Source organism: Engraulis encrasicolus, chromosome 22, assembly GCF_034702125.1.
Source record: "Engraulis encrasicolus isolate BLACKSEA-1 chromosome 22, IST_EnEncr_1.0, whole genome shotgun sequence".
Lineage (NCBI taxonomy): Eukaryota > Metazoa > Chordata > Actinopteri > Clupeiformes > Engraulidae > Engraulis > Engraulis encrasicolus.
Genome location: NC_085878.1, coordinates 22003150 through 22028560, shown reverse-complemented (window position 1 = coordinate 22028560; position 25411 = coordinate 22003150). Strand labels below are relative to the sequence as shown.

Here is a 25411-nt window from a genome sequence, read left to right as displayed (position 1 = left end):
AAGAGGATCTGAAACTGGCAAGTGGTGAAGACAGACAGCAAGGCTGTGTGTTGCAACTGTATCGCACGCTATATCGTCACTTGGCCACGAATCGCTGTAGGGCTCTGTGTTGAGGGTGAAGTATCAGCTATCTCTCAATCTCACAGTAGGCCTAGTCTGGCCAGCCCAGTGCAATGCGTCCATGATAAGATCTGTGATACAGAATTGCACGTCTTGAAAAGAATGAAGATCAAGTATCAAGTAAACATCACCATGAGCCTTTCCCTTAGATCCCACAGTTGCAGATATTGTAACTCATGACATTTTAGTGCTTTTGCATAATAAGACATTGATGTGTATCTTGGAACCTTCCTTTCTGATAACTCGCAACGCACAGTGTTGTTTTTAATGTTATGCCATCCACCATTTTCAAATCAATTGTCTAAAATATTCTACAACTTAGGACATGCAATTTAAACAGCTGTAACATGTTATTTTACATCATGTATGATGTACAAACATTATGTGGACAATTCATTTTTTTTAAAGAGATTTCTTCTCTGATTTTTCCACCGTAGAGTATAAACTGAAGACCTGTCATAGACGGGGGCTGCTTGCCTGCCTGATGTGGCAGACTGGGCCATGGCGGATGAAGGCTTTGATCCTCATCCTCCTATCAATGATGCCCATCTGTGAAGCCACTGTGGCCGTGATAAATATCGAACCTTTGGAAGATAGTGACATAAAGGTATGCTTCCCCTCTGAGATCCTAATCCCTCGTGATTCTTTCGCACTGAAGCACAGTGCATTTTTCTTCTCATTCTCGAGTTCTTATTTTAACACATTGCTTTGGGTTTTGTATTTTCCAGTGTGTGTGATCAACTGTTTGATATATTTTGATGAGTTTGATGAGTATGTAATGTTATGTCATACTGTATATTAGACTGATTAACATAGTTGGTATGCAGCCATTGGTATGTCCAGCTGGGTTTTGGTTGGGGCCATCCATCTTGACTGTAACTGTGACTGTGATTGAGCAATGAACTTGTATAATAGGGCTCATGGTACACACTGTACCTGCATACCGTAAAAAACCTCTGATCCAGGAAAAGGACTTCATGAATAACATAAAATTATGCTTTGCAGATTATTTATTATTACTGTATATTCATAGATTATTATTATTGTGTGTGTGTGTGTGTGTGTGTGTGTGTGTGTGTGTGTGTGTGTGTGTGCGTGTGTGTGTCAGAGCATGGCAACCCGACCGAAGCCCGACGGGCCGGGTCGGAACCCGACGGGCCGGGCCGGACTCGGACAAAAAAAATAGAATATCTGTCGGACTCGGGTCGGGCTCGGGCTTGAACCAAACAGACATTGTGAAAATTGTAAGCAATCAGAGGAAACGTTTCAGTTCATGCAAACGGCAGTTTTGTGATTAAAAAATAAGTAATTGAATATGCATAAATGAAAATGTTGGTAGGCTACTCGTGCGAGTGATTATTATTGGCTGTATGCACGCGCCAGTTACCAGTGGCAACATGGACGCTCACTCCCAGTCAGCCGAGCCGGAATGCCGAGTCAACTTGCTTTCTTAATAAGCGCCAAATACAGTTGTCAGTGAACGCGTGGTCTTTTGTTGTAGGCCTAGTGTAGGCCATGTTTTAGCATGCCTTCGGTGCTGTCTTAAATGTTGAACATAAAATGACGAAGTTTGTCACTGCATTGCTCGCCAAGGATTACATTTCCAGCAAGGGGTAGCAAGGAGCATAATATGGATTAAAGAAGACGCACACGCTACGTGGAGTTGCCTAAGGTAAGGTCGAAGAGGTTTCCTGTTACTACTTTGTCCGCTGTGACATTTCATGTCCTTCACGTAGGTTCTTAATTCTTGTCACTTTTACTGTAGCCTACAGTTGTAACTATGCGCGTGCAACCTTTCCTGATTTTATATTGACCGCATGGACATCAGGGGAAATGACATTCTCTTGGAGGGCCAAACAGGCTACTGTTCTTCGGGGTGAACTTATAGCCCATCCTTCTTAACGACAAGGAGCGGCGTCTTCACCGGCTCGCGGGGATTTATTTGCACTAACAGTAACGTAACAAATGCGTCCATAGCCGCGCTGACTGCATCCAAACCGTATTCGTTAGTTTTCGCCTTTCTTATCCTCTCACGCCCCTCCCAAGCATTTGATCACAGCACCCAACATCTCTGGTCTAACCGAAAGAAACATAAGGTGCGCTGTCACATGTATGCGTGTGTTTATACTTACTATGCGTGCGTTACTAAATTAGGCCACAGCAAATTGCCTCATCCTAGTTGCCTATCCTGGCTATTTATCACGTGCTATTTTGAGTATGAAGGAGGCCACATAGAAAATATTGCTTGCGCACAGGTTCTGTTGTTATTACAGTGGTCTCGGGCTTCGGACGGGTTCGGACACAAACATTTTAATTAGTCTCGGGCTCGGGTCGGGGTTGATCACTTTTCTGTCGGCTGAGGGCCGGGCTCGGACAGAAAAAACCGGCCCGAGCCACGCTCTAGTGTGTGTGTGTGTGTGTGTGTGTGTGTGTGTGTGTGTGTGTCAAGGGAAGGGTCTCAAGGTATTACTGCACAATTTGTGGTACTCGTAAATTGTCAGATGGTTTACACAATGATGTGTAACAGTAATGCCATTACAGTGCAATGTAACAACATGGTGGTGTTATATAATAATCATGAAAGAGAAATGAACTGAAGCATCAACACCAACTGCTGGCTGAGTGTCCTTTTCTTTATTGTCTGTCCGTCAAGGTGAGGGCCCACTATGGTGTCATCACCCCACTCCCATGCCCCTCTCTCTTGCACAGCGTGTGTCATGAGGGGGACTCAAGCTGCATTGCACACACCTTACCCTCTCCCCTGCAAGGGCAGCATCCTCCTCCTGGCTGGTGTGTACGCCAGTGGCAGCAAGTCATTCCCCGGGAACATTCCTCTGACGTCCACCTAGGGTGGGTGACCTTCTGACATTTTTGAGACTTGAACCCACATTTATATTAAGAGAAATAACAGTTGCCACATGGTAGCCAACGCAGAGACACAATTTAAATGCTACAAAGGGTAGAGATCAGCAAACAGATTCACGGATATTGTTTTTCATACAGTACTGTAGCAGTAGCAATAGGATTTGTACAGCACATTATTATACATAACTGCCATTCAGTGGCCTTGAGACTAGGAAACAAAGAGAAGAGATAAGAAATATTATAGAAATTAGGAAGTACAGAGTAGATAGCTGAAGACCCAAACATCTTTTAGGATGATATTGCTCTTGCATATCTGCAATATACTACAGCCAGTGTAGTGTATACATGTACAGTATATGTAGGCCTACGGATACGTATATTGTGTTGGCAGCCAGTGTAATGACGTAAAGGTACACTGCATGAGATTTTTATGTTTTTATTTCCAGAATTCATGCTACCCATTCACTAATGTTACCTTTTTCATGAGTACTTACCTCCACCATAAAATTCTAAGTATTCATTAGGACTGGAAAAAATGCACTTTTCATAGATGAAAAGGGGGATCTTCTCCATGGTCCGCCATTTTGAATTTCCAGAAATAGCCATTTTTAGATGCAAAAATGACTGTACTTGGGCCATAGAAAACATTAGTTTACTTAGTAAACTTTCATGAAAAGATCAAATTTGGCAATAGGCAACAGTTTCAATGAGCAGCATAGTTGCAGTACCTTTTTTGACCACTTCCTGCACAGTGTACCTTTAGCACTGGAGTGATATAATCTCTTTAGGATAACTCCCTATCATTTTTAGATGCCAAGGTACAGTATACACCTTTGATATTGTGTCTATGTCTTTGGCCCACCCTGCATGTCACAAGAAGTAATAACGATAGATATTACTTCATAAAAGAGATGTGGACCTGCGACTTGTGACTTGGACTAGAATCAGGCTTGAGTCAACTTGAGACTTGACTTGGCAATTAGGAATTACTTGTGACTTGACTTGGACTTGACAGTTTTAGGTTGCAATGACTTGACATGTAAGGTAAAAAATGCAGTATATATTCAGTTTTTTTGTTGACGTGAAAGGAATGAAAATTTAATTATTTGCCCCTAACTGATACTATTTTGGTTTATAATACAGAATGAGTGGTTTAGAATGACTTGGATTGAGTACAACTTGGACTTGGTCAAATGTGTCTTAACTTGTGACATGACTCAGACTTGATTGGATAGACTTGAGACTTAGGCCAATTTGTGACTTGCAAAACTCTGGTTCATAATAATGATTTTTTGTTTTTATTCATATTAAAGTAATAAATAATGAATCCATTTAAAAACATATGAATATCTCCCCTGTTATGTAGAACCTCTGCTGCCGTTGTTCTCTCCACGCGAGCTGACCTGTCCATCCGCAAGGACAAACTAAGGGTGAACCGCCCTCCATTCTCAGCGTTGATTCCTCCTATCAGGTAAGTGTTGGACTGCTCAGAGTAAGCCTATAGAAATCCAGATAGAGTATATATATATAACAACACTGTGAAGAGTCAGATTAATCCAACAAGGAGCCAAAGTCAGTAAAATTCTGCAGATGGCCAGTGTAATTTCAACTCTATAGCTTATGTTTGCACAATATTGAGTAGAATTAACTCTGAAAACGAACGCAAAATGAACAGTGTTATCTGAACAGAGTTGATTTCAACTCTTCAACACTGATCATTTACACTATTTACACTGATAATTTTACTATGTGCCATGTCCTCTTGAGAGTAGCTACAGTATGTACCCTCAACATGTGCACCATTCCACGATGGGGAACGCTGTAATAGTCATTGAAAACACTTAACCACTATAGCACTACACTTTTGAAGCATTATATAGAACCATTAGTAATAGATTACGACTTGGTCATTTACATTCTTGTAACAACACATTTATATCAAGGACCAGGTCATAACAGATGAACAAGCCTGTTGCTTTGTGTGCTCCCATTTCAGGGTGAGCGCAGGCTGCCCCCGTGACATCCGCCTCAGCACGTGTGACCTTGACGGGGATCGAGTAAGATGCCGATATGCACAGGAGACAGCTGGGGAGTGCCATGGAAACTGCCCACAGCATGACTTCCTTCAACTGGACGAGGTGAGGCTGCAATGTACTGCACTGTAAGGCAGTGTTGCAAATTACCACAAACAAGTCACACAAAAAACTAAAGCAACCTCCTGAATTAATATTTTTTATGATGCTTTAACTTTAAAGTACTGTATGCAAACAATATATAGCCTACATGTATGGTATACATATATGCAGGATAGATAGATAGATAGATAGATAGATAGATAGATAGATAGATAGATAGATAGATAGATAGATAGATAGATAGATAGATAGATAGATAGATAGATAGATAGATAGATAGATAGATAGATAGATAGATAGAGCTTTTCATGCTTGTTGAATGAAACAATGCATTAATAACAGTTTACATTGCTGAGTTAAATGGTCCATTGCAGCTCAGATTGCCATTGTCATAATTCTATGCAGCAATACAGTCATTATAATACAAAGGCCCCTACCTGAGTAGTATAATGTTCTGACTCATTTTTCACCGGCTGCCTGGTTTGTCTTGTGGACAGGAGTCTTGCACTCTGAGGTACAGAGGGGGGGCACCTGGGGGGCAGTACCATGTGAAGCTGATGGTGGAGGACTTCCCACTCCCCATACCAGATATCCAAATGGACCTGCAGCAAGCATTGAGTTCAAGTCCAGTCTACCTATCTATTACAGGTGAGCTCTTCTGTGTGTATATGCTCAATTTACCTGGGTTTACTGAATATCTTTATTCTAAATTATGACATGTTGTTTAATGTATGATACTATATATAGATTAATATATGTTATAAAAAAATACACAATATGTTACACTCCTAGTTACAAAGAAACAAGGATTTCACGTCATTGTATAGTGAGTGATTCATAATAAATTAATGTAAAAAAAATACAATTACAGTTACTACAGCTTATCTAAGGTATTTTAGGTTATTCTTCTCTAGCAGTCCTCAACTATATATCGCTACTGATAAAGGAATAAAATATACAGAAATGTAATCCTGCTGTTGTTACATGCCTCTCTTTTGGTGTTCTAGTGGAGGCTGGAGTGTCTGACTGCCCAGCACTACCTGTATTTGTTGATAAAACCCCAGTGGACAACACACTGCTTCCTATCCTGCCGTATGAAGAGGTCAAATTCAATATAACCACTTACTCGGAGACAGAAACGTAAGGAGACACTATTGTGCTATATACTAATAACAATAGTCTGGTCTAACCATGCCCTGCCCTTGTACTAATTTCAATGGGGCGGAAATTTCCGGATGGCAAGGCTGGGTTATGTTTCCTTTCCAATGCAATTAAAAGTTGAAGATATACGTAGTAGTGAGATCTCTCTAATTATTGTCCTGCCTTTTGTCCTTCCTCTGCCATCACAGTGTGTTAGAAATGGCGGTGGCTGGTCCTCCAGGCCTGTATGTATCACAACTTAAAGACGAAGAGGAGTCGAAGAAATCAGTTGCTCTGTCGTGGGTGAGGGACACCAATCAGCTTAGTCGGTTGCTGTCCATCTGTTTCACAATGAATACCAACAGGTGAATCCCTACAGACGATTTAACAAAAACAGAGTATTTTTCATATTTCAACTAAGACTACTGTAATGTCTTGAAATGGCTTGGTAATGAAATCAATAAATACACTCGCCTCCAAAAGAGTTGTCGTCTATCCATCTGTTTGGAATAACAGCTAATAACCTGACTTTCAATTAATCACTTGGCTTCAGAAGTCACTCATATGAAAGCTACAACCCTCCCGAATGAAAATGTATGTACAAAAATAAATTTCATGCACCAAAGAAAGATTGACCCTTTATTGAACACAGACAGGGCAGATTTTCACAAGACAAAAGTTTTGTCGCCTATCGAACATAATGTGAAAATGAGCAGATAAGTCACTTCAAAACACTTCAAATACGCAGATTGGGTGTCATACTTAATCACTGAATCACTCTCACCTCTCCAGAAAATCAACTTTGGCCTTAGGTGTATGTTTAGGGTCATTGTAATCATGGAAAGCTTTCATATGAGTGACTTCTGAAGCCAAGTGATTAATTGAAAGTCAGGTTATTAGCTGTTATTCCAAACAGATGGATAGGCGACAACTCTTTTGGAGGCGAGAGTATGTAAATAAATATAATATAATAGGATAGTATGTTATGGATTTCTCCTGAACAATTCACAGGTTTTTCATGTTTTCAGTTCAGTTCAGTTCAGAGATTTTCATTTACAGTAGGCCTCATCTCTGACAAGAAAAAAAACCCTCACTGTTCCCCATCATCTCCACAGCTTGCAGTCCGAGATACGGTGTGTTTGGCTCAACCAAAGTAAGACACTGCTGACATAGCACACTTTCTTTTGCATCGTGCACTTTATTGGTCTTGTCAAATGGAATTTGAAATGTTGACAGGCATTGTGCATACAGTATATTGCTTGGTTGTAAATGTCTCTTCTCATTCCCTCCTCATGTCTCCTATAGAGCCAATGCATGTCCTGCCTGCTGGAACAGGTAAAATAACCCAGAGAGACAGCTGTCATCTCTGACATTGCTGCACATCACAGTGTACAGACAAAATGTGTTTTCTATAATAACACACATATTATATTATATAATGTCTTGTTATATTCTGCTGAAAAACTTTGTCAAATGTTGTACTACCCATGCTTGTTTGGTTCAACTGTTGAGGGCAAAAGTGTCACAGCCATGGAGCACATTTTTTGAGGTGTTTTAGGGACACCTGGGACGTTATTAGATGGCCTTGGGCCCCTAGGCGACATGTTGAGTGGGCCCCCTCGGAAGACAAATTTCACGACAAATGTGCATAGTGTCATAATGAGCAACGAATTAAGGATTACATGTCTACCAACTGTACTCAGCACGACACTGTACCCGGTCACAATTCCCCAAATTTTTCACTTTTGGCCAATCAGGGGCCCCCTGCTGGTGGGCTGCAGCCATGTTAACTTGTGTGTTAATCTGGCCCTGAGGGACACCACACTCTATGTTAATGGAAATATTTTGATATGACGTTTTATTCACAGAACAGAATAATTCATGTCAATTAATTCAATTCTCAATTCTTTATTTACATCATGGTCCATACCCATAGTCTATCTATATCAAGGTATCCAAATAGAGTGAAAATAGATAGCAGATGCCTGAGTGAGAAGATGACCTGTGGTGTACAGTATTCGCAGTACATACTGTATATAAAGTGTCAACTATACCTAATCAATCATGTACTCCTACAGCTCTGCAATGATGTGTCAAAATTTTAACTAAAACAGAGGCAGTCCATTCTTGGTTATACAGCTTAACCTGCCATGCACTATAAATAATTATGCATACAAATTTCAACCACAAATAAGCTTTATGAAGGCATCATAACAAGTTTTGCCACCTGTTCACACGGACATTTGCGCTTTAAATGTTGCTTAGCTGAAGTGCTTCATCCTATCAGAAAAGGCAGCTCATTTGTTAATGCCGTATTGTTGACATCTCTCCCATCACAGTGCTGAACTGTAACAACACCACCATGTCGCTGGTGCTTCCCATCTCCTCCATGCCCGACCTGCCATTGGACGATCTCAAACTCAATGATCCCGCTTGCCCTGTGCTGCACAACACCACTCACGTGACTGCAGTCTTCTCGCTGCTGGGCTGTGGCACCAAGACAGTGGTAAATGATTTCAATATGTACCGTAGGTGCTTATGTAATGGACTCCAGCTAGAAGACCTCGTCGTGAGATATTAGTAAACCACCCTCTCGACCCCAGAGATTTATATACGCAACTGATTAAGCTCAGAGCCATCCTGCTTTTAGCTCTCTTGGTAGCATGTCTGCCTTTCCTAAGGCTGGGTCTGGGATGAAAAATCAGGCTGGCCTTTTAGCCAAGGCCAGTCCATCTGGCATGGAGAAAGACAGCAAAGCCTTTAACTGAAACTTTTACACAGAATTTTTGTCATCTAATATGAGCAGAGTTGTATAAAGTCTAAACACTTGTGGTATGAAGATAACAAAGTTGAAACCATGTTAAAACATACCACTATAGTGTTGTAATTACGTTAGAAAGAGTACTTCTACTTTATACAACTCTGAATATGAGCTATGTTGACCCTAACAAGCAAAATGCTTTATTAATATCTAACCATCTCAAAGGGGCCTACTGTATCGGCATGAGGACTGACACCATTGAGGGGAGGGCCAGGCCATAATCCTCAACAGTACACCGGGCAAATGCCCTGTATGCCGTATGGCCAGTCCAGCCATGATTGTGCCTGTACTGAGCAGGATATCCTTGGTTACAAAGGGGATTGAGCTAAAAGTGCTCCAGGTATAAGGGGGAGGGGAGCGGGGGGCTTAAGGAGGTGGCGCAAGGAGTTAAGGAGTTTGGAATTTAAGGGAGGCACTGCTTTTGCATTTAAATATTTGGTGGTTTGTCTCTGGAGTAAGCTAATAGTTTGGTGGAGGGGTTAAGGGGTTTAGTCTGCCTCCAGTTCTCCCTAAGGAAAGCATGATACCGCACTGCCTGTACTGGTGGTTGACAACATTCAAAACCACAAATAGGCCTAATACACAAACACAAACACACATGCAGACGTGGCTGTTGTGCTGTGGGGAAAATAAATTCTATTGAATAAATGAATGAATAAAGTAAATACTTATATAGGCTATGGATATAATCACAACTATTCATAAACCATGTACCCATTCACATATAACATACATTCATATTATTGTTTATTGTCTACTTACAAGTTCAGATTTTCTCTTTTTTTACCCCACTTTAGCATGCCGGCTCAGATTTGGTGTACACAAACACACTGCAGAGCACCAGTGGCATCTCCTCCCTCATCACCCGACAGGCCAGGCTGGTCCTTCCTCTGGCTTGCCGCATCCAGCCACAGCAGGCTACGGGACCGCGCTACAAGATTGCCATGCCCAAGGAGGAGACGGTGTTCGGGACCTTCGACTTCTGGGTGGAGTTCTATCGGCCGGGCGAAGGCCCCCTGGGCAACATGACCCGCAGCGCAAAGTTCAGGCGGAGCCTCAGACAGTTCAGGGGGATGACGAGGGCCGGTCGCATGGAGACACTGGACATGTACGTGTTCTCCAACAGCTCGGCGGCACGTGCCCAGCTGATGGTGGGGAAATGCATGGAGTCGGAGAAAGAGGATTTCTCTAATGCCTCTCCTCTCATCGACAGTGGGTGAGTTTGTGTCTTTGTGAAAGTCAGTCTGGTGATTGAAAGGTTGGGGACTGACATGTAGGACTGTGGCCTGGTGGCCAGAAGTGGTACTGCAGCAGTGATGTCCCATTCTAAATCATTGGGCGCCCTCTACAGGCAAGACAGGGGAAATTAAGTGAAAGCGAAAGTACAACTGGGAAACTTCAACTCCCATTGTTATTGTGACACAGCATAGACTGCACACTGCACACAATGAAATTTCATTTATGCCTCAACTGTGCAAGGGGGCAGCCCCCAAGGGCGCCGGAAAGGGAGCAATGCTGCGGGATGGTACCATTGCTCAGGGTCAGGGAATCCGACAGGGGGGACAGTTGGCCCGGGCCCAGGAATATAGGGGGCTCAGAATTGGGTCGTCACTATGTTGTATGTATTGGGCTGGGGGGCCCTTTCAGATTACTTTGTCCTGGACCTGGCCAAAGCTGTCAGCGGCCCTGCTCAGGGTACCTCAGAGAATGGGGAAGAGCACTGGTTAATTACTTCCCCCACCAGCCTGGCGGGTCGGGAGTCAAACAGCCAACCAATTGCCAACTGACCAACTGACGACCTAACCACTTACCCATGACTGCTCTTGACTTCCTACCAATTGATTGCAAATGATGTGCCATTGTTTGTGGGTGGAATCACTATTGTTTGATAACTTGCTATAAATGTCTCACGTACACCTTTAATTCTACAACTACTGAGATTGAACTTCCCGTTTCCTTCTCACATGAAGGTAGCGACAATGAGATATACCTTACATAATTCATTTGTGAGTAACTCAATAGAACATATAAGTAACTTCTAGGCTATCTACACCTGCCCTCCTTTAACACAAATGTGCATTTTCAGGTGTTCACGTAACAGCAGAGGCCTGAACATGATTGTGGAAACGCCCCTAATTAAGGTGTACCGGATGGACTTATCTAAACTCCCTTCAGACGACAACATGGTCAGTCAGTCAAGCTCTTAAATGCAACACAGGAGCAATTGTGATCATTTTGATTCATAATGAGCAACCAGTGTATATTAATTATATTACATACCTAGGCCTAGAACTGGTGGGTCTATACTGTTACTAATTGTAGTTAATTAAGTGCATTTGTACTGAATAATAACACTTGTTTATGTTTTGACTTCTCCAAAGCCAGAAACCTATATGATTGACTTTCTGATATCTCCCCACAGATGTATGTGGAGTGTTCAGTAAGCCTGTGTGTGACCACGCAGGCCTCTGAGAAGTGTCCGGGGCCTTGTGATCCGCCCAATCCAAACGCAAACCTGTTGGTGCCCAACTTCCTATCCAGTAACTACACGGTGCGCTCTGGACCTATCTCCCTCCTGGAGTCTCCAGAGCCAGTAGCAGCAACAGCTGCCACAGCAACAACAGTAACAACAACAACGACAACAACAACCACAGCAACCACGACCACCCCGACAACCCCTGCTACCACCACCCCTACCCTTACGACACAGGCCACTAATAACACTGCCATAAGCTCAGGTATGTCACTCTGGTGATGCAGACTGCTCAGTGTTGCTATTATTCAATGTATATGGACACTCTCACCCCATTCTCTTCACCCTTTCCCTCAGTGTATGGGCAAGGACACACACACGCACACTGATATAAAGGTTCATCAGTTCACCCTTAATTCATCCCCTACCTGCCTCCCACTAACCCTTTCTATCCCCTATCCTTCATCAAACCACTCTCCCTCCCCTCACATACGTAGAGAGATAGACAGACAGACAGACAGATAGACTGTAAACTGTATTTATCCCCAAGGTGAAATTTGTGTTCCAGGTTGCTAGAGATACAAATAGATTAAAAAAGAACAATAAAAAGAAAAATAGATAAATAATCATTAACACCGATCACTACGCAGAAAAGTACATTTGTTTATCTTTGTCCTTAATTGACAAATGAATAGAGCTGTATGGATTGTATAAGCTGGCAAACAGTATTTCCATTTCCCTGTATGCATACCCTGCTCCACAGAGTATCTCTATGCCGGTGACAAAATATTGTAAATGTATTTATAATGGATACACATACAAGTCTTACATTTCATGTTTCTGTTTCAATCCTGCCACAGCCTCACACAGAAGATGCAGCCTGGCTTTGATACTGACTACAGCCCTCATACACACACTACGCCTCCGCATTCCGCACTGAGGAAACAAGAACCATCGGGTCTTATACCAGTCATAAACATCATGGACATATTTGGATGAAAAATCTTCTCTGGCCAGACCAGATCAATATTCATTAAAAAGAGCTCATTTGCAATTTGTGGAAATAAATGACTAAATTACACACTGGACTGACTAGAGCAGTTGTTCCCAACCTTTTTCTTTAGGGACCCCTTTTTATTAACCATTTACAAGCTTTGATGACCCGATTTTTGTCTTGGGAGGTAACACTTTATAATAATGATCCTTAGTAAAGACTCAGTAAATAATTAACTAATTCAATTCATTCTTTATTCCAGACCCAGGGGGATCCATATCACATTAAAAAGACAAAGCATCACAACACAGTACATGATTTAAAAACAATACAAACAAAAAACAAACAAACAAAAACCAGGAACAACTGACAAAGAAAAAGAAGGGGAAAAAAAACACAGATGTATCATAATTCTCAAGTCAATGTCCCACATACAAGCATGCTCGCCAGTGATTCCACATGCTTGAGAAGAGTCTCACAGAGCTACATTTAGGGCTGGCCAGGACAGCAACTAGAGTATTTTGTGACTCAGATGCCCTGCACATGAATTTATACATAAGATTACGCAGCACAGCTGCACAAGTAGGTACCCCAGCATTGACAAACATTTGGCTGGCACTTGACCTCCTAGGAATTCTGAGCAGCAGCCTCATGCTGTCGTTGTATGCCACCATGAGTTTCCTCATGCTGTATGCTCATGCTAATGATGAATAAAACATTAAAAAATGTTTTTATTATTAGTTAAGTTTTATTAATGCTTTATAAAATATCTACAAATGATATATGCAAGATTGTACACACCTTATAACAGAGTATTTTATTCATTTACAAGCAACTTGTAAATGTTTGATAAATATAAAATATTAACATAGCATTTCCTTTTTTAACATTTCCTAGTAATTTACAAACGTTTGTTAATGTTTTGTTCATCAATAGTTAATTATTTATTAAGTCTTTATAATGCTTTTTTGCATCCATTATTCTAAAGTGTTACCAGAGGTGTTTACATGACGTTTACAAAGCGGAACTAAGCTTCATTCAGAATGAAAGCTTTATTAATTAGGCCTATAGAAAGGGAGGGGTCATGGAAGATAGGCCTAGCTACACTACACTCAGGCAAGAAGAGAATATGTAAGGGTTAACGTTCGGCGAGAAGGTCGCTACCGTGGAATAGCAGCACGACAGAGAGAATCTTTTGTTCTCTCTGAAGTGCTGCTATTCCACAAAGCGACCGACTCGCCGAAAGTTAACCCGCTTATTATATGGATATACTTAAATGATTCACACATGGCGGGGACATTTCTTTAGGCCTATTTAATGTTAAGATTGTTGCTGCGCAAAACAAAACAGTGCCGTTGTGGAACACCGCTAGGCAACAGCTAGGTAGCCAGAACAACAGGTGTTGTCTATCACAGCAGCTGATTAGAGTCTTGTTGAAAAGTCGCTTTAGCAGTGAAAAGTCTTGTTGCCATTGACAGCGGTCTGTTATAGACCAACCCGTCCGTTATCGAAAAATAACAGACGTGCGAACGTTGGGGAGCCCCGTTGAAATGAATGGAGCATTCGACCGATGACGTCACACTAGGGGTGGGCGATATGACGATATTATATCGTGAATCGCGATATTGAGTAAAAGATCGTCTCGAATCTGCCAAAGTGGAGAAATCGTATAGATCGTCTTGCAATGAGGATGTTTATTATCAGTATCAGAGTGATGTTTTCTCACTTGTGTTGATGTCTTCACTTTATTCTTTACATTATTGTATTCCAATTGTACACTTTATGAGAGTCTCATCAGTGTGTTAACATTTTATTGACTGCAAATTACAAATTGCAAGTATATGAAAGTTGTTTTTTGTTGTTTTTATTTTTTGGATGGAAGATCGTGATAAAAAATCGAAATCGTGATTTCATGTTAAAATATCTTGATACAACATTTTTGCCATATCGCCCACCCCTACGTCACACCATATAATATGATACAATAAAGTGTGTTGATTTTTTATTATTAATTTGCAGATATTATTATAGTTTACCATACAAAGCCCAGTCATCATGTGAAAGGATAACAATCACATTAAACTGCAATTTAAAATAAAACAAAAAATAAAATTGCGCGAGCAAAATGTCCGAGCAGCACATTATTGAAAAGAAATGTTGCCTCACTTACATTAATATGGAACAACAGGTAGACATGTGAATGCATGTGTTCTTAAAAAAACCCCATAAAATGTAGAATATAGAAACATTGACAAATATAACATTATTACAGTAAAACATTATGATAAATGGTGACTGCTACTGACAATAATATCTAATGAAGCAACCCTGAAAGCTTAAGGTCAAATTTACATTTGAAGCAGACATTGACAATATCCTTTTTTAAAATACTGACATTCACATGCAGTAACAATGATAGGCTAATTATTAGTGTATTGAATGAACAGTGTGTGCCGTGATATGTTCATATGCTAACTTGTCCATGAATGACAAAATCTTGGCACAAGTTAGCTTACTGTCAATGGTGCTGGTGTGTCTAACCATTGGTTAACATGGTGTGTTTCAAAGGACCCACTGATTTTATAGGCTTTAGTGGTCTCTTAATTGCTGTATTGGCCGTGTCTTTGCATGTTTAAATCTTTCTTGAGTTAGTCTTGGTAAGATACTGTCCTCTCTGCCTCCCATGCTGAAGGTCTGGCCTCTTTACATGCAGTTTAGTTGCACAGGAAACTATAATGAAAAAAAAAGGTATTCAAGACTTTGAGATATGGGCCAGTGTAGTGGACATCACCATTAGTATACTAGGCAAACCCACCAAGCGGCACAACATATTTTCCGTCTGGCAGGTTGGTTTAGCATCACACCATAAGGGAAAATTGTAGCTGGGCCAAGACATCTCCATCCAATCACAATGTTATCTGTGTAGCAAGGCTTATTTCTGTTTCACTAAGAGTTTGCTGTATTCGCTCTGGACATGACTTTTTGACATGTTTGATTTAGTTAATCACCATTGAGGTAAAAAAAAAGAAAAAAAAAGACCAAGGGTTGGTCCTACTGCTTTGCAAATTGTGCAATGCCAGATTATACTCTTCATTTTATACTACGTCTTGCAGGGCTAAGAGGATAGGGTTGTTGCCATGACAAAAAAATTGTTCATATATTCATGGTGCAGACCAAATTCTAATAGCAAGTGAAGCACAAGAAGGGGTGAAAACGTTTAGTTGTGTGACCTGTCCTTTTCTTTTAAACCTGAAGCTGGATACTCATTGCTTACTTAAAACATTGTGCCATGTCTATGTTCTTACGTACAATTAGCCAGCAAGGGAATTATTATTCATTCATTCATTTATTTAAAGGCACAAGTGGGCGACGGCTTGGCACGCCTTCAACATGATACAAGCGTATTCTTGCTCTGGAGTAAGCAGAAATGAGAAAGTTTGCCTCCTTTTCCTCAAGGAAGGAATGGACAGAGGGATTCACCAAAATGACAATGTTGCGCTCAAGGCCACTGAACCGCCGGACTGTATCCAAGATCATCATTCTCGGACTCATATTGACGACGCTGTCAAATGCGAATGTAGGTTCTATTTTGAAGCCATCTTCATCCAGATGCTTCTTTGTTGGGAAAAGCACAGCGATATCTCCAGGGGAGTGTCCTTGAGAGGAGAGGAGGCGCAGGATCTGGTTCACAGTCTTCAACACCTTGTTAGGTGCCACTTCTTTGAAATGAAACGTGCCTGGGAACGAATGGCTCAGTTCCATCTTATTGTGCATGCCAGCCAGATGTTTTGTCTCTGAGGTCTGAGGACCGGCCACTACCTCATCCATTTTACGCCGCATTGCATGCATGACCTTCGCAGAGTTCCGAACAACTTTGTGTAATTTCATTTTGGATTGTGAGCCAAGGGGTGGGAGGCCATCTTGGAATTTGTGATTTTTCTGATAGTAGTCCAGAAAGACCCAGAACATGCCCTCGTCACCTACAAGTTCCTTAGCCTTCTGATACCAGTTTCCATCTTCTATGCGGAAGTTCTGGGCCTCATCCACGATGATGTGCTGCACCTCTGAGAGATCCACTGATGGAGACATAAACTTGATCCTTGTTGTACACTGGCAGATAGCTTGCTTCCTGGAAAGAAATTAAACATGTCCCAGATGTCACTTAGTAAGCAGCAGATTTACAGTATCTGTAATTTAAATGCATTATAACATGTTTGTTTACATACCTCACAAAATCTTTCAGTCCAACATTTTCAGAAATATAAAGAATATTTCTTTCGTCACAGCCATGCAAGTTCTTGATCCTCTTTATTAGTTCCACAGCAATCAACGTCTTCCCAGACCCAGGAACACCATGAATGAAGAGATGATTTAATTCATCAGAGTTCTGGAGAATCCCAAACTGCTCCTCTGTTAGCAGATTAAGAACCTCACAGCCAAGTTCATCACTCAACGGTGAGGTGAAACTCAACAGCACAACCCCCAGGGAGCAGAGAAGGGCCTTCAGGTCATTTTCTTGGTTCAGTCTATAGCTGTTGGGATATAACAGGTTGCATTCGATCACTGGTAAGCTGTGGGTCTCAACAAGTTTTGGCAGTACACAGAGTTTGCCTGTATAGCCTCCCAGGTTGACCAGCTTCTGCTTGAGATGGAAGGCAGTGTCTCTTGCATACTGCCTCAACTCAGGACTGGCCCTTTCAACGACACAGTAGAGAGTGGGATAACTTCCCATGCAGATCACCAGTGCTTCATACACCACATCTTCATTCTTAGGGAGATTTAGATCAACTGCCCAGCTCTGGGATAGAATGCATATGCCAGGACCCTCTAGGGACTCAGTGAGATGGTCAACACCAGTGAACTTGTCTCTCAGGGCCTCTGGCACCACCTTGACGCCATTCTCTGGAACTAGAATGAAGAACACCACAATCAATGTACAATTCTGAAGTATACAGTACATAATCAACTCTGTCCTCTTCTCAATCAACAAGGACATCATCTGTTGATCACCAATTGTACGTATTACCACTCCTCAAAGATAGTGGGCCTGCATTTAGAGAAAAATGTCTGATAGGCCGACCCTTCATTGCCACATTGCATTTCGCAATACATACATACAGTACAAATTCTGCATTTCAACAGAGTGGCAAAACACGTGCAGTTAATGACCCACAATTAAGTAGAGGTAAAATTAATAAAACGATTAACAGTGTGATTTACAAATGCCCCACAATAATCCTATATGTGGTCATATGTAAACGAAGTGACTGCAGTGCAATGTAAAAAAAAGGGCATAAACATGTTTTGGTAACACTTTATTTTAGGGATACATCTATTAGCACTAATACATGCAATGTCCCTGTATAAGTAACTTGTAAGGCATGTACAAAGCAAAATCAAACATTTGTTAGGCATGTATTCGCAAATGTCTTGTTCATGCACAATAAGGTACTTATTACCAATTAAACCTTAGTAAGGACGGCCTTAGCGTTTGCTTAGTACATGCCTTACAAGTTACCTATGCAGGCAGGGGCGCCACCAGGAATTTTGGGCCCTATGAAAGATTCTAATTTTGGGATTAGGGATTAATAATTCCGTTTGTGCGCGGTGACAATAAAGGTGGAGTTTTTAAATAGGCCTAGCACGTGCTAACGTGCTCTCTTGGAGGCTAATCCAAGGATTCTTACCATTTGATAGCGTGAGAAAATGCAATGTCATTGAGTGAGCATACATTCTTTCTTGTGTGACCAATTTGAGTGACAAGTTGCCTGCCTCTTCTGGCCCTCTCCTCTTTCTCCCGTCTTTCCTTTTTGCCAACCTGCCTTCACTGTCACCACCAGCTCACCATCATGTGATTAACACATAGATTGTATATTACTAACATTCTATGGGTTAGCCCACGCCTAAGACCTCAGTCGCTCTGTACACCTGCTGCCAGCATTTTTGGGATGCTGTCCGATTCAATGCCTCGCGCCAGATTGGACCGCACCATGTCGCAAGAGCTCAGGGGGAAGGGTAAATGACAATATAATAATAAAGAACTGACGAAAACGTTATGGAAATCGACAGTTGTGTGTTTCATAAGCTTATTTCCAATTACTATTTCTTTGTAATTATAAATTTCTTAATATAATAATAATAAAAAAGCAAGAATATATTATTAATATTTTATTATCCCATCCACGGGCCGAGGGGCGCATCAGTACCACCTTTCCCTCCCTAGCGGCGCCCCTGTATGCAGGCATTAACATTGTATTTATTAGTGCTAATAGATGTATCCCTAAAATAAAGTCTAACCCATATTATTTTTATAAAATCACCTGGAAAAAGTTTCTCCTGAAGTTGTGTCAGCTTCTGGATACTGTACACAGATTTGCAAAGAGGTGGAGAATTTTGCAGACTCACAACATTCTGGAAACGTTCACAAAAATCGGCATCTGAAAAACATAGACATACAATTATATGACTTACCTTCATGCCAACATCACTGCAAGTGTAATATCACAGTATGCTGTAGAAATGAGTAAAAAAAACACAGCAACAACAAAAAAGCAACTCTCCTGAATGCATTTACCTGGGTCTGTGAGTTGTAGTTTCTCCAACCAGGCTGCAGCTTCTAGCCTGACTACCACCCCACATTCAACATGCCAGGAGTTTGGATCTTTCTCAAAGACAGCACAGCAGAAAGGTGGGATCTTGATGGCCACCACATACCCATAAGGCTCTGAACGCTGCCTTGGTATCACTGTGATAAGCCTATACTCTGGGGGCCAGTCTGTGCTCTTCCTGCATCCTGACATATGGACAGCCTTGGGCCTCTCACACAATCCTTGAATCATGCTGTGTAGCATGGCTTCATCAATGTCATGACAACACCCAACAACCTCTTGATTTTTATCAGAAACACCTATAAACATATAACCGCCATCTGTATTCGCAAAGGCTGATATATATTTGGGCACGACTTCCTTCAGCCTCGTCTCAACCTTTCCACCACGGAACTCTTTAAATTCTACATGCAAACTCTCCCCAAATTCTAAACGTTCACCATAATTCACATAGTCTGTTGTGAAGAATTCATCAGCCTTCAATTTTATCATGTCATTTCCTGGTAGTGCCAATGCTGGTCTCTTGACAGGTGGTTTCCCCTCATCCATGTTCTGGTTTCTCTTGGCCCTTTTCTTTTTCTCTACAAAAGCAGGCACCATGTTGGGAGAAATGCACTCGACAAATGACCCTGTTCTTTCCCATAAAGCTGTGTCAATACTGCAGAGTCTTGGCCTGTGATCACCAGATTGCCATGACCTAACAAAGATATGAATTCTGTTACCTTGTGGTATAAATTCAACCATATCTTCGAATCCTGAACCAACTAACATTTTCAAATGATTCTCAATATCTAATCCCCTCCCCTCTGTTTTGTAATTATATGACAAATTAGCAACGTCAACAGTCATAACTCCTCCTCCTGAATTCAAAAGAGCACAAACTCCATTCAGAATGCATTCCCTTTCGGATTCCTTTTTCGACTTATCCATTTTCTCCCTCTTTGTCTCCCCAAATGTTACACTTTTACAGCACTTGATCTCAAGATCAGGGAAAACCTGGGATTTCGCCACTGTCAGTATGGTTGACGCCATGCTGCGAAAAACAGAGAAGGATGTTGATAAGTACAACATAATTTGAATAATACTGTTTAACAATTATAAAAATAAAACATTCCCAAGGAAATCTGTACATTTTTCCATATGTGTTCACAACTGATGATTGCACCATACAGGCAATTTAGCCAACACAGACACTCAGATTAAGTATCATGTTTGTATTTCAAGGAACTTCATAGGCCTGACATTATTGCCAATGCTTATTAATCCATCACTAATGATGAAATTCAGGAATTTTATGTAAAATCTTTCATCTTGCATGCACTGGTTTAAGCAGACTTCTGTGGCCTTTCTTCATTTTCCAGCTTCAACACATCTAGCCTATACATCAACACAATCACTTGGCTATTCCTCAACAGAATTCATTACTGGTTACAATGTGGTAAACCAAATGATACATGTAGCTGTTTTGTGCATTAAGTGCATTCGATTTCTCATCAACGCATGCATGCGCATAGACAGCAATGCACTCTGGATGAAAATGCTGCATTGCAGTTAGATTTCCTGTCAAACTTCAAAATAGCCCCATACGACTTCTGTTGCTGCCGATCAACATTGACGAAGGACGTGAGCGAGAACTTGTTGTCACGATGGGTGTTATTAAATACAGCGCGTTTAAAGTCGGCCACAAATATGAACGAGACGATGAGCTCGCACCGGTTTGCTCTACTAACACACCACGTGTGAGTGGGGGGACAGGCAAGCAACTGCAGAGGTTGCAAGATCTGACTGCAGTCGCATTCATCCCGCGATAGTTTGACACCATGTGACATGTCACCTCGTCGACGCAACATCGACAAAATTTCGAAGTTCCGAACCGTCATGCAGCATTTTCATCCAGGGTGCATTGCTGTCTAAATGCGCATGCATGCGTTGACGACATGTCGATCGCAACTAATTTCGGTGATGTTGAGTTGACGAGGTGACATGTCACATGGTGTCAAACTATCGCGGGATGAATGCGACTGCAGTCAGATCTTGCAACCTCTGCAGTTGCTTATCCCCTTCAACGCTCGCCTGCAGGCTGCCTCCGAGGTCACGCGTCCATAAACTGGTTGGTCAACAACTCACTCACGTGTGTATGAGTCTTGTCACACCCCTACACAAGTTTGTGCAGGTCCCCACTTCAGCTCCTCCTGCCTGTCCCCCCACTCCTCACACCTGGTGTGTTAGTAGAGCAAACTGGTGCGAGCCATAGAGGTAGAAAATAACACTAGAAGTGACCCCACCCCCCTTTTTACTGCAATCTGTAGCGGCCATTATCTGTAGGTAGACCAGAGAAATTAAAATTAATGGAGAAGGAGGCTCACCTCTGTCAAAAATGGCTTAATCATGTGAAACTATCCATCAACACCCTATACAATGACAATAGTTGAAGTGTGTTGCTAAATATGTTCATAAAATATATAATTTGATTTTTAAATGTATTTTATCGACTCATATGATTTAAGTAGATATTTAGCCTGACATTTCAAATCTGGTCTTTGATTAATGTGTTACTTCATATTCACACAGTTTTAGTCAATTTTTTGACAGGGGTGGGCGTGTTCTCCATTGACTTGCTTTGACTGAAGTGAAGGTGCCTACACTACAGAAGTTGGGAAGCTCCATGTGCCATTTCCCAAGGCTGACGCAAATTGCCGTGTCACCTCTAGTGTTATTTTCTACCTCTGTGGTGCGAGCTCATCGTCTCGTTCATATTTGTGGCCGACTTTAAATGCGCTGTAGGCCTATTTAATGACACCCACATCGTGACAATTAAGTTCTCGCTCGCGTGCTTCGTGAATGTTAGTCGACAGCAACAGAAGTCGTATGGGGCTACTAGCCTGATTCTACACAGAGGTGGGAGGCTGCACTGATCACATCAGAAACCGGAACCCAGCGAATCAAAATAAGGCTACTGCCGCCTTTTCAAAAAATGGCGCGCCGCGCTCTAACAGACCCATTCCTCTTACTTTTTAATAGCATAGCCTTAGCCTATGTTTAACAATGAACGTCCGTCCAGTCTGTAGCATGTAGGCTACAGTGCATGCCACATAGCCTACTGTATCAAGCAAAGTCGTAGCAAGTTAAATAAATAAATCTCAACAGGCAACGTTGCAGCCTAGGGCTGAAAAGACACATTGTGCCATTTGTGGTGCCGTTGGTTAATTAGTCGAGAGAAGTCATTGGACTAATCTTAGGTAATATTTCACGCACTATAGATTTAACTAAACTATTGTATTGTGTGTAGGCTACACAAAAATAGTCAAGACCCACCTTGACATTAATCCGCAGCAGTAGCCTACCACGACGACACACTTGCAGAGAAATCTGTGGGTACACGGCTCTGGTGGATGGACTTCAGGAAGTAGGCTAATCAATCACTGGTTTCCCAGGTCCTAGCTTCTAGATCTGGAAGGGTAATGGAGGATGGTCCGTGTAGCAACCCAATGTAAGTAGGCTGCCGGATGTGAGTGCCCGGATATCCGCCAGAGTATTTGCATGCATTTGCATTCATTTCCACCATCAGGAATGCTTTGCGGTACCACAGCTACCCTATGTGAGTCGCGCTGTGTCGCCTGACGGTCCCTTCTATAATATGATTGTAGCCTACCGTAACAACTCGGCCTCGGCCCCCGCCGCAAATATCCACCACACCACCACGGGTCCTCTGGTGTTGTGACCGTTTTAGGATATTTTTTCATATCTAATACTTGCACATTAAGAGTGACAATTCCATCATTTTTAAACGATATGTGCGAATGCAGTCATGTTCAATTTAGGGTGGCCAAACCATGCCATGTCATAAAGAACGTGCATCACATTATTTAAACAGCTCGTGCAAACAGTTATCCTGAGTGCCCGTGTCTTTTTGGAGATCGGAGGCTTGATTAGCAAAGAGATGGGAGAGAAATTAGTTGTGCGCGCGCACACACATCTGCACAATAGCCTATCCATCGGACACGAAGTTACTGGCTCCAATATTTCAGCGTCCCGTTTGATTCTGTAGCCTACTGACACTTTTAAGTTTAGTAGCACAATCAAATGAATAGGCTATGTCTAAATTATATAGGCTGCAGTCTCCAATGTGCCTAGTTTCACGTGTTGTTGGCATCACCAAATAGTCTGCACGGTGCGGCATAACTTTTCGAGTGCTACAGACCGGGTAAAGTATCGAGCATGGTCTGTCCCTTCAATAATACTAAGTGTCCTGTAACAACTCGGTCTCGGCCCCCGCCGCAAGTATTCTCCACCACGATTGTCTTCAGATGTTGTGACCATTTTAGGATATTTACTTATAATACAGAAATAAGCGTGCGCGCGCGCGCCTCTGACTGTATCTAGACACGGAGGGAGAATGGCTCCAATATTTATATTCAGCGCCCAGTTTAATTCTGCACTGACACTTTTAAATGTACATGGCACAATCAAATGAGTAGGCTATGTCTAAATGTACTAGGCAGGCTCTAGTCACCAATCTGGCTTTGTTGTTTCGGCATCACCAATAATAATGGCATAATATGCGACATGGTTGTTTTTGCACCACCAAATAATAACTACACAATATGCACACAATATTCCCGAGTGCTAGCTACATTTAGACTGGGTAAACTCGTGACTTTAATGCCTTCCGAAACGGACTATTCCAGTGTCTGTGACAGTGCATCTATTTTAGTCTTGTGCAAAACTTTTTATTTAACATTGCGAATGGGCATGATGATTTGCTTAGACACGCGTGCTTCAGAGCAGCTAGAACTGTGCAAGGTGACTGCTGCAGTTTTCAGCTCAGTCCTCCTGGATAATAAAAACAAAATAATGCCGACGAGAAAGTAACGCCGTTATCTTTTGATGGATTCCCGGGTGCCCGGTTGAGACAGTTTAATGTTCACACCCAAATCAATTCGGTTTTAAGTTATAATTTCATTTTATTATTTTTTTTTATCATTTTGATGTTATTGGTCACCGGGCCTATTCTTTTGATTGGGATATCAAGGAACTCTGGTGTCGCCGAAACGGCGATGTGCTGTGGGCTCTTTACGCACGGCACCTATGTCCCTTCCATCTTCAGTCAGACTCAAATCGGACCGAAATCAAGTAGCTGAGGTTAAACTGTCGTAAATACACGACCGAAATCGAGTAGCTGAGGTAAAATAGACGTAAATACTCGGGCGGATATCCGGGCACTCACATCCGGCAGCCTACTTACATTGGGTTGCTACAGGCCGATCTGTCACCCGTCCCCATACTACTGAGCTAACCCATGATGATCTATTATTGTAGGGGTGGAGTTTTGGACATTTCCTGGATCTTTGCAAGGAAAATGGTATCCATTAAAAAAAGGCATTTTTTTGTTAAAGAAAAAGATAAGTGCTTAAATGAACAAATATGTCCTAAAATGGTTGGCTCAATAAAAACATTTTCTTCATTTTTAGGGCGTATTCAGACCAAATTGTTTCATTTTGGTAGGCCTACGGTTCGCTTTCAGACATAGCCTACATTTCAGTAAGAGGAGCAAAATCTGTCAACAACCCCACGAGCCCCGAGGTCATTCAGCTATTGGTCAGAATTTGTGAATGGCATTCATGTCCAAATTAAATAGCCTTGAAGAAGACCTCAGGGGGCATGAAAATATATTCACTGCATGTACGGCGGCCACATTAAATAGAACGCACATGCCAATCGGAAGTTCATGAAGGGAGTCTGATATTGATCAATGATGATTTGTTTTAAGAGGGAAAGAAAGAAACAGGGATAGCCTAAAGGTATCCACACTGACTATTACCCGTGTAACATGTGTCTTGAAATGTCCATGTGGGCACTATGTGTATTTATGTAAGCTAGACACCTGAATTTCCCCTCAGGATCAATAAAGTTACTCTACTCTACACACACACACACACACACACACACACACACACAGGGACGCTGCTAAAAAAATTTGGGCCCCATGGAAGATTCAAATTTTGGGCCCCCAAAATGACAAATTATGTTATCAGCATCCTTCCAGGGCCCTGTCAGAGCTGTCGGGCCCTTAGAATCTGTAACACCTTACCCCACCCCCCCTCGCAGCACCCATGCACACACACACACACACAACCGGTACACTGTAGCAGTAGGCTAACAGCTCTGGAGAGGATATGATGAAATTACCTATAGGCCAGTCTTGAACCAGGGTCCCGTTGGAACACTGGGATCTTGCTGGTATTCATCGGAACA

The 25411-nt window shown here is 41.9% G+C and overlaps 2 protein-coding genes and 1 long non-coding RNA gene across 3 annotated transcripts; 2 read left to right on the top strand and 1 right to left on the bottom strand.

Moving 5' to 3' along the window:
• The first annotated feature begins 561 nt into the window (after positions 1 to 561).
• Positions 562 to 4451, top strand: LOC134439369 (uncharacterized). The gene is made up of 3 exons (XR_010032738.1): positions 562 to 727; positions 2774 to 2970; positions 4352 to 4451. It is a non-coding gene; the product is annotated as an uncharacterized LOC134439369 (long non-coding RNA).
• Positions 4452 to 4919: 468 nt separating this feature from the next.
• Positions 4920 to 12728, top strand: LOC134438628 (uncharacterized; the record flags this gene model as incomplete). The annotated part of the gene is made up of 11 exons (XM_063188240.1): positions 4920 to 5123; positions 5618 to 5768; positions 6128 to 6260; positions 6470 to 6625; positions 7376 to 7413; positions 7566 to 7595; positions 8600 to 8766; positions 9879 to 10297; positions 11168 to 11267; positions 11504 to 11819; positions 12415 to 12728. Coding segments are annotated over 11 exons (1794 nt in total), but the record flags the coding sequence as incomplete, so codon positions are not given.
• Positions 12729 to 14537: 1809 nt separating this feature from the next.
• On the bottom strand, positions 14538 to 22597 carry LOC134439237 (schlafen family member 13-like). The gene is made up of 5 exons (XM_063189135.1): positions 22472 to 22597; positions 19123 to 20189; positions 18869 to 18985; positions 16775 to 17456; positions 14538 to 16677 (listed from the first exon to the last, which is right to left on the bottom strand). The coding sequence occupies exons 1-5, from the start codon at positions 22477 to 22479 to the stop codon at positions 15891 to 15893; spliced, it is 2661 nt and encodes an 886-aa protein (XP_063045205.1). The 5' UTR covers positions 22480 to 22597; the 3' UTR covers positions 14538 to 15890.
• Between the last annotated feature and the right edge of the window lie 2814 nt (positions 22598 to 25411).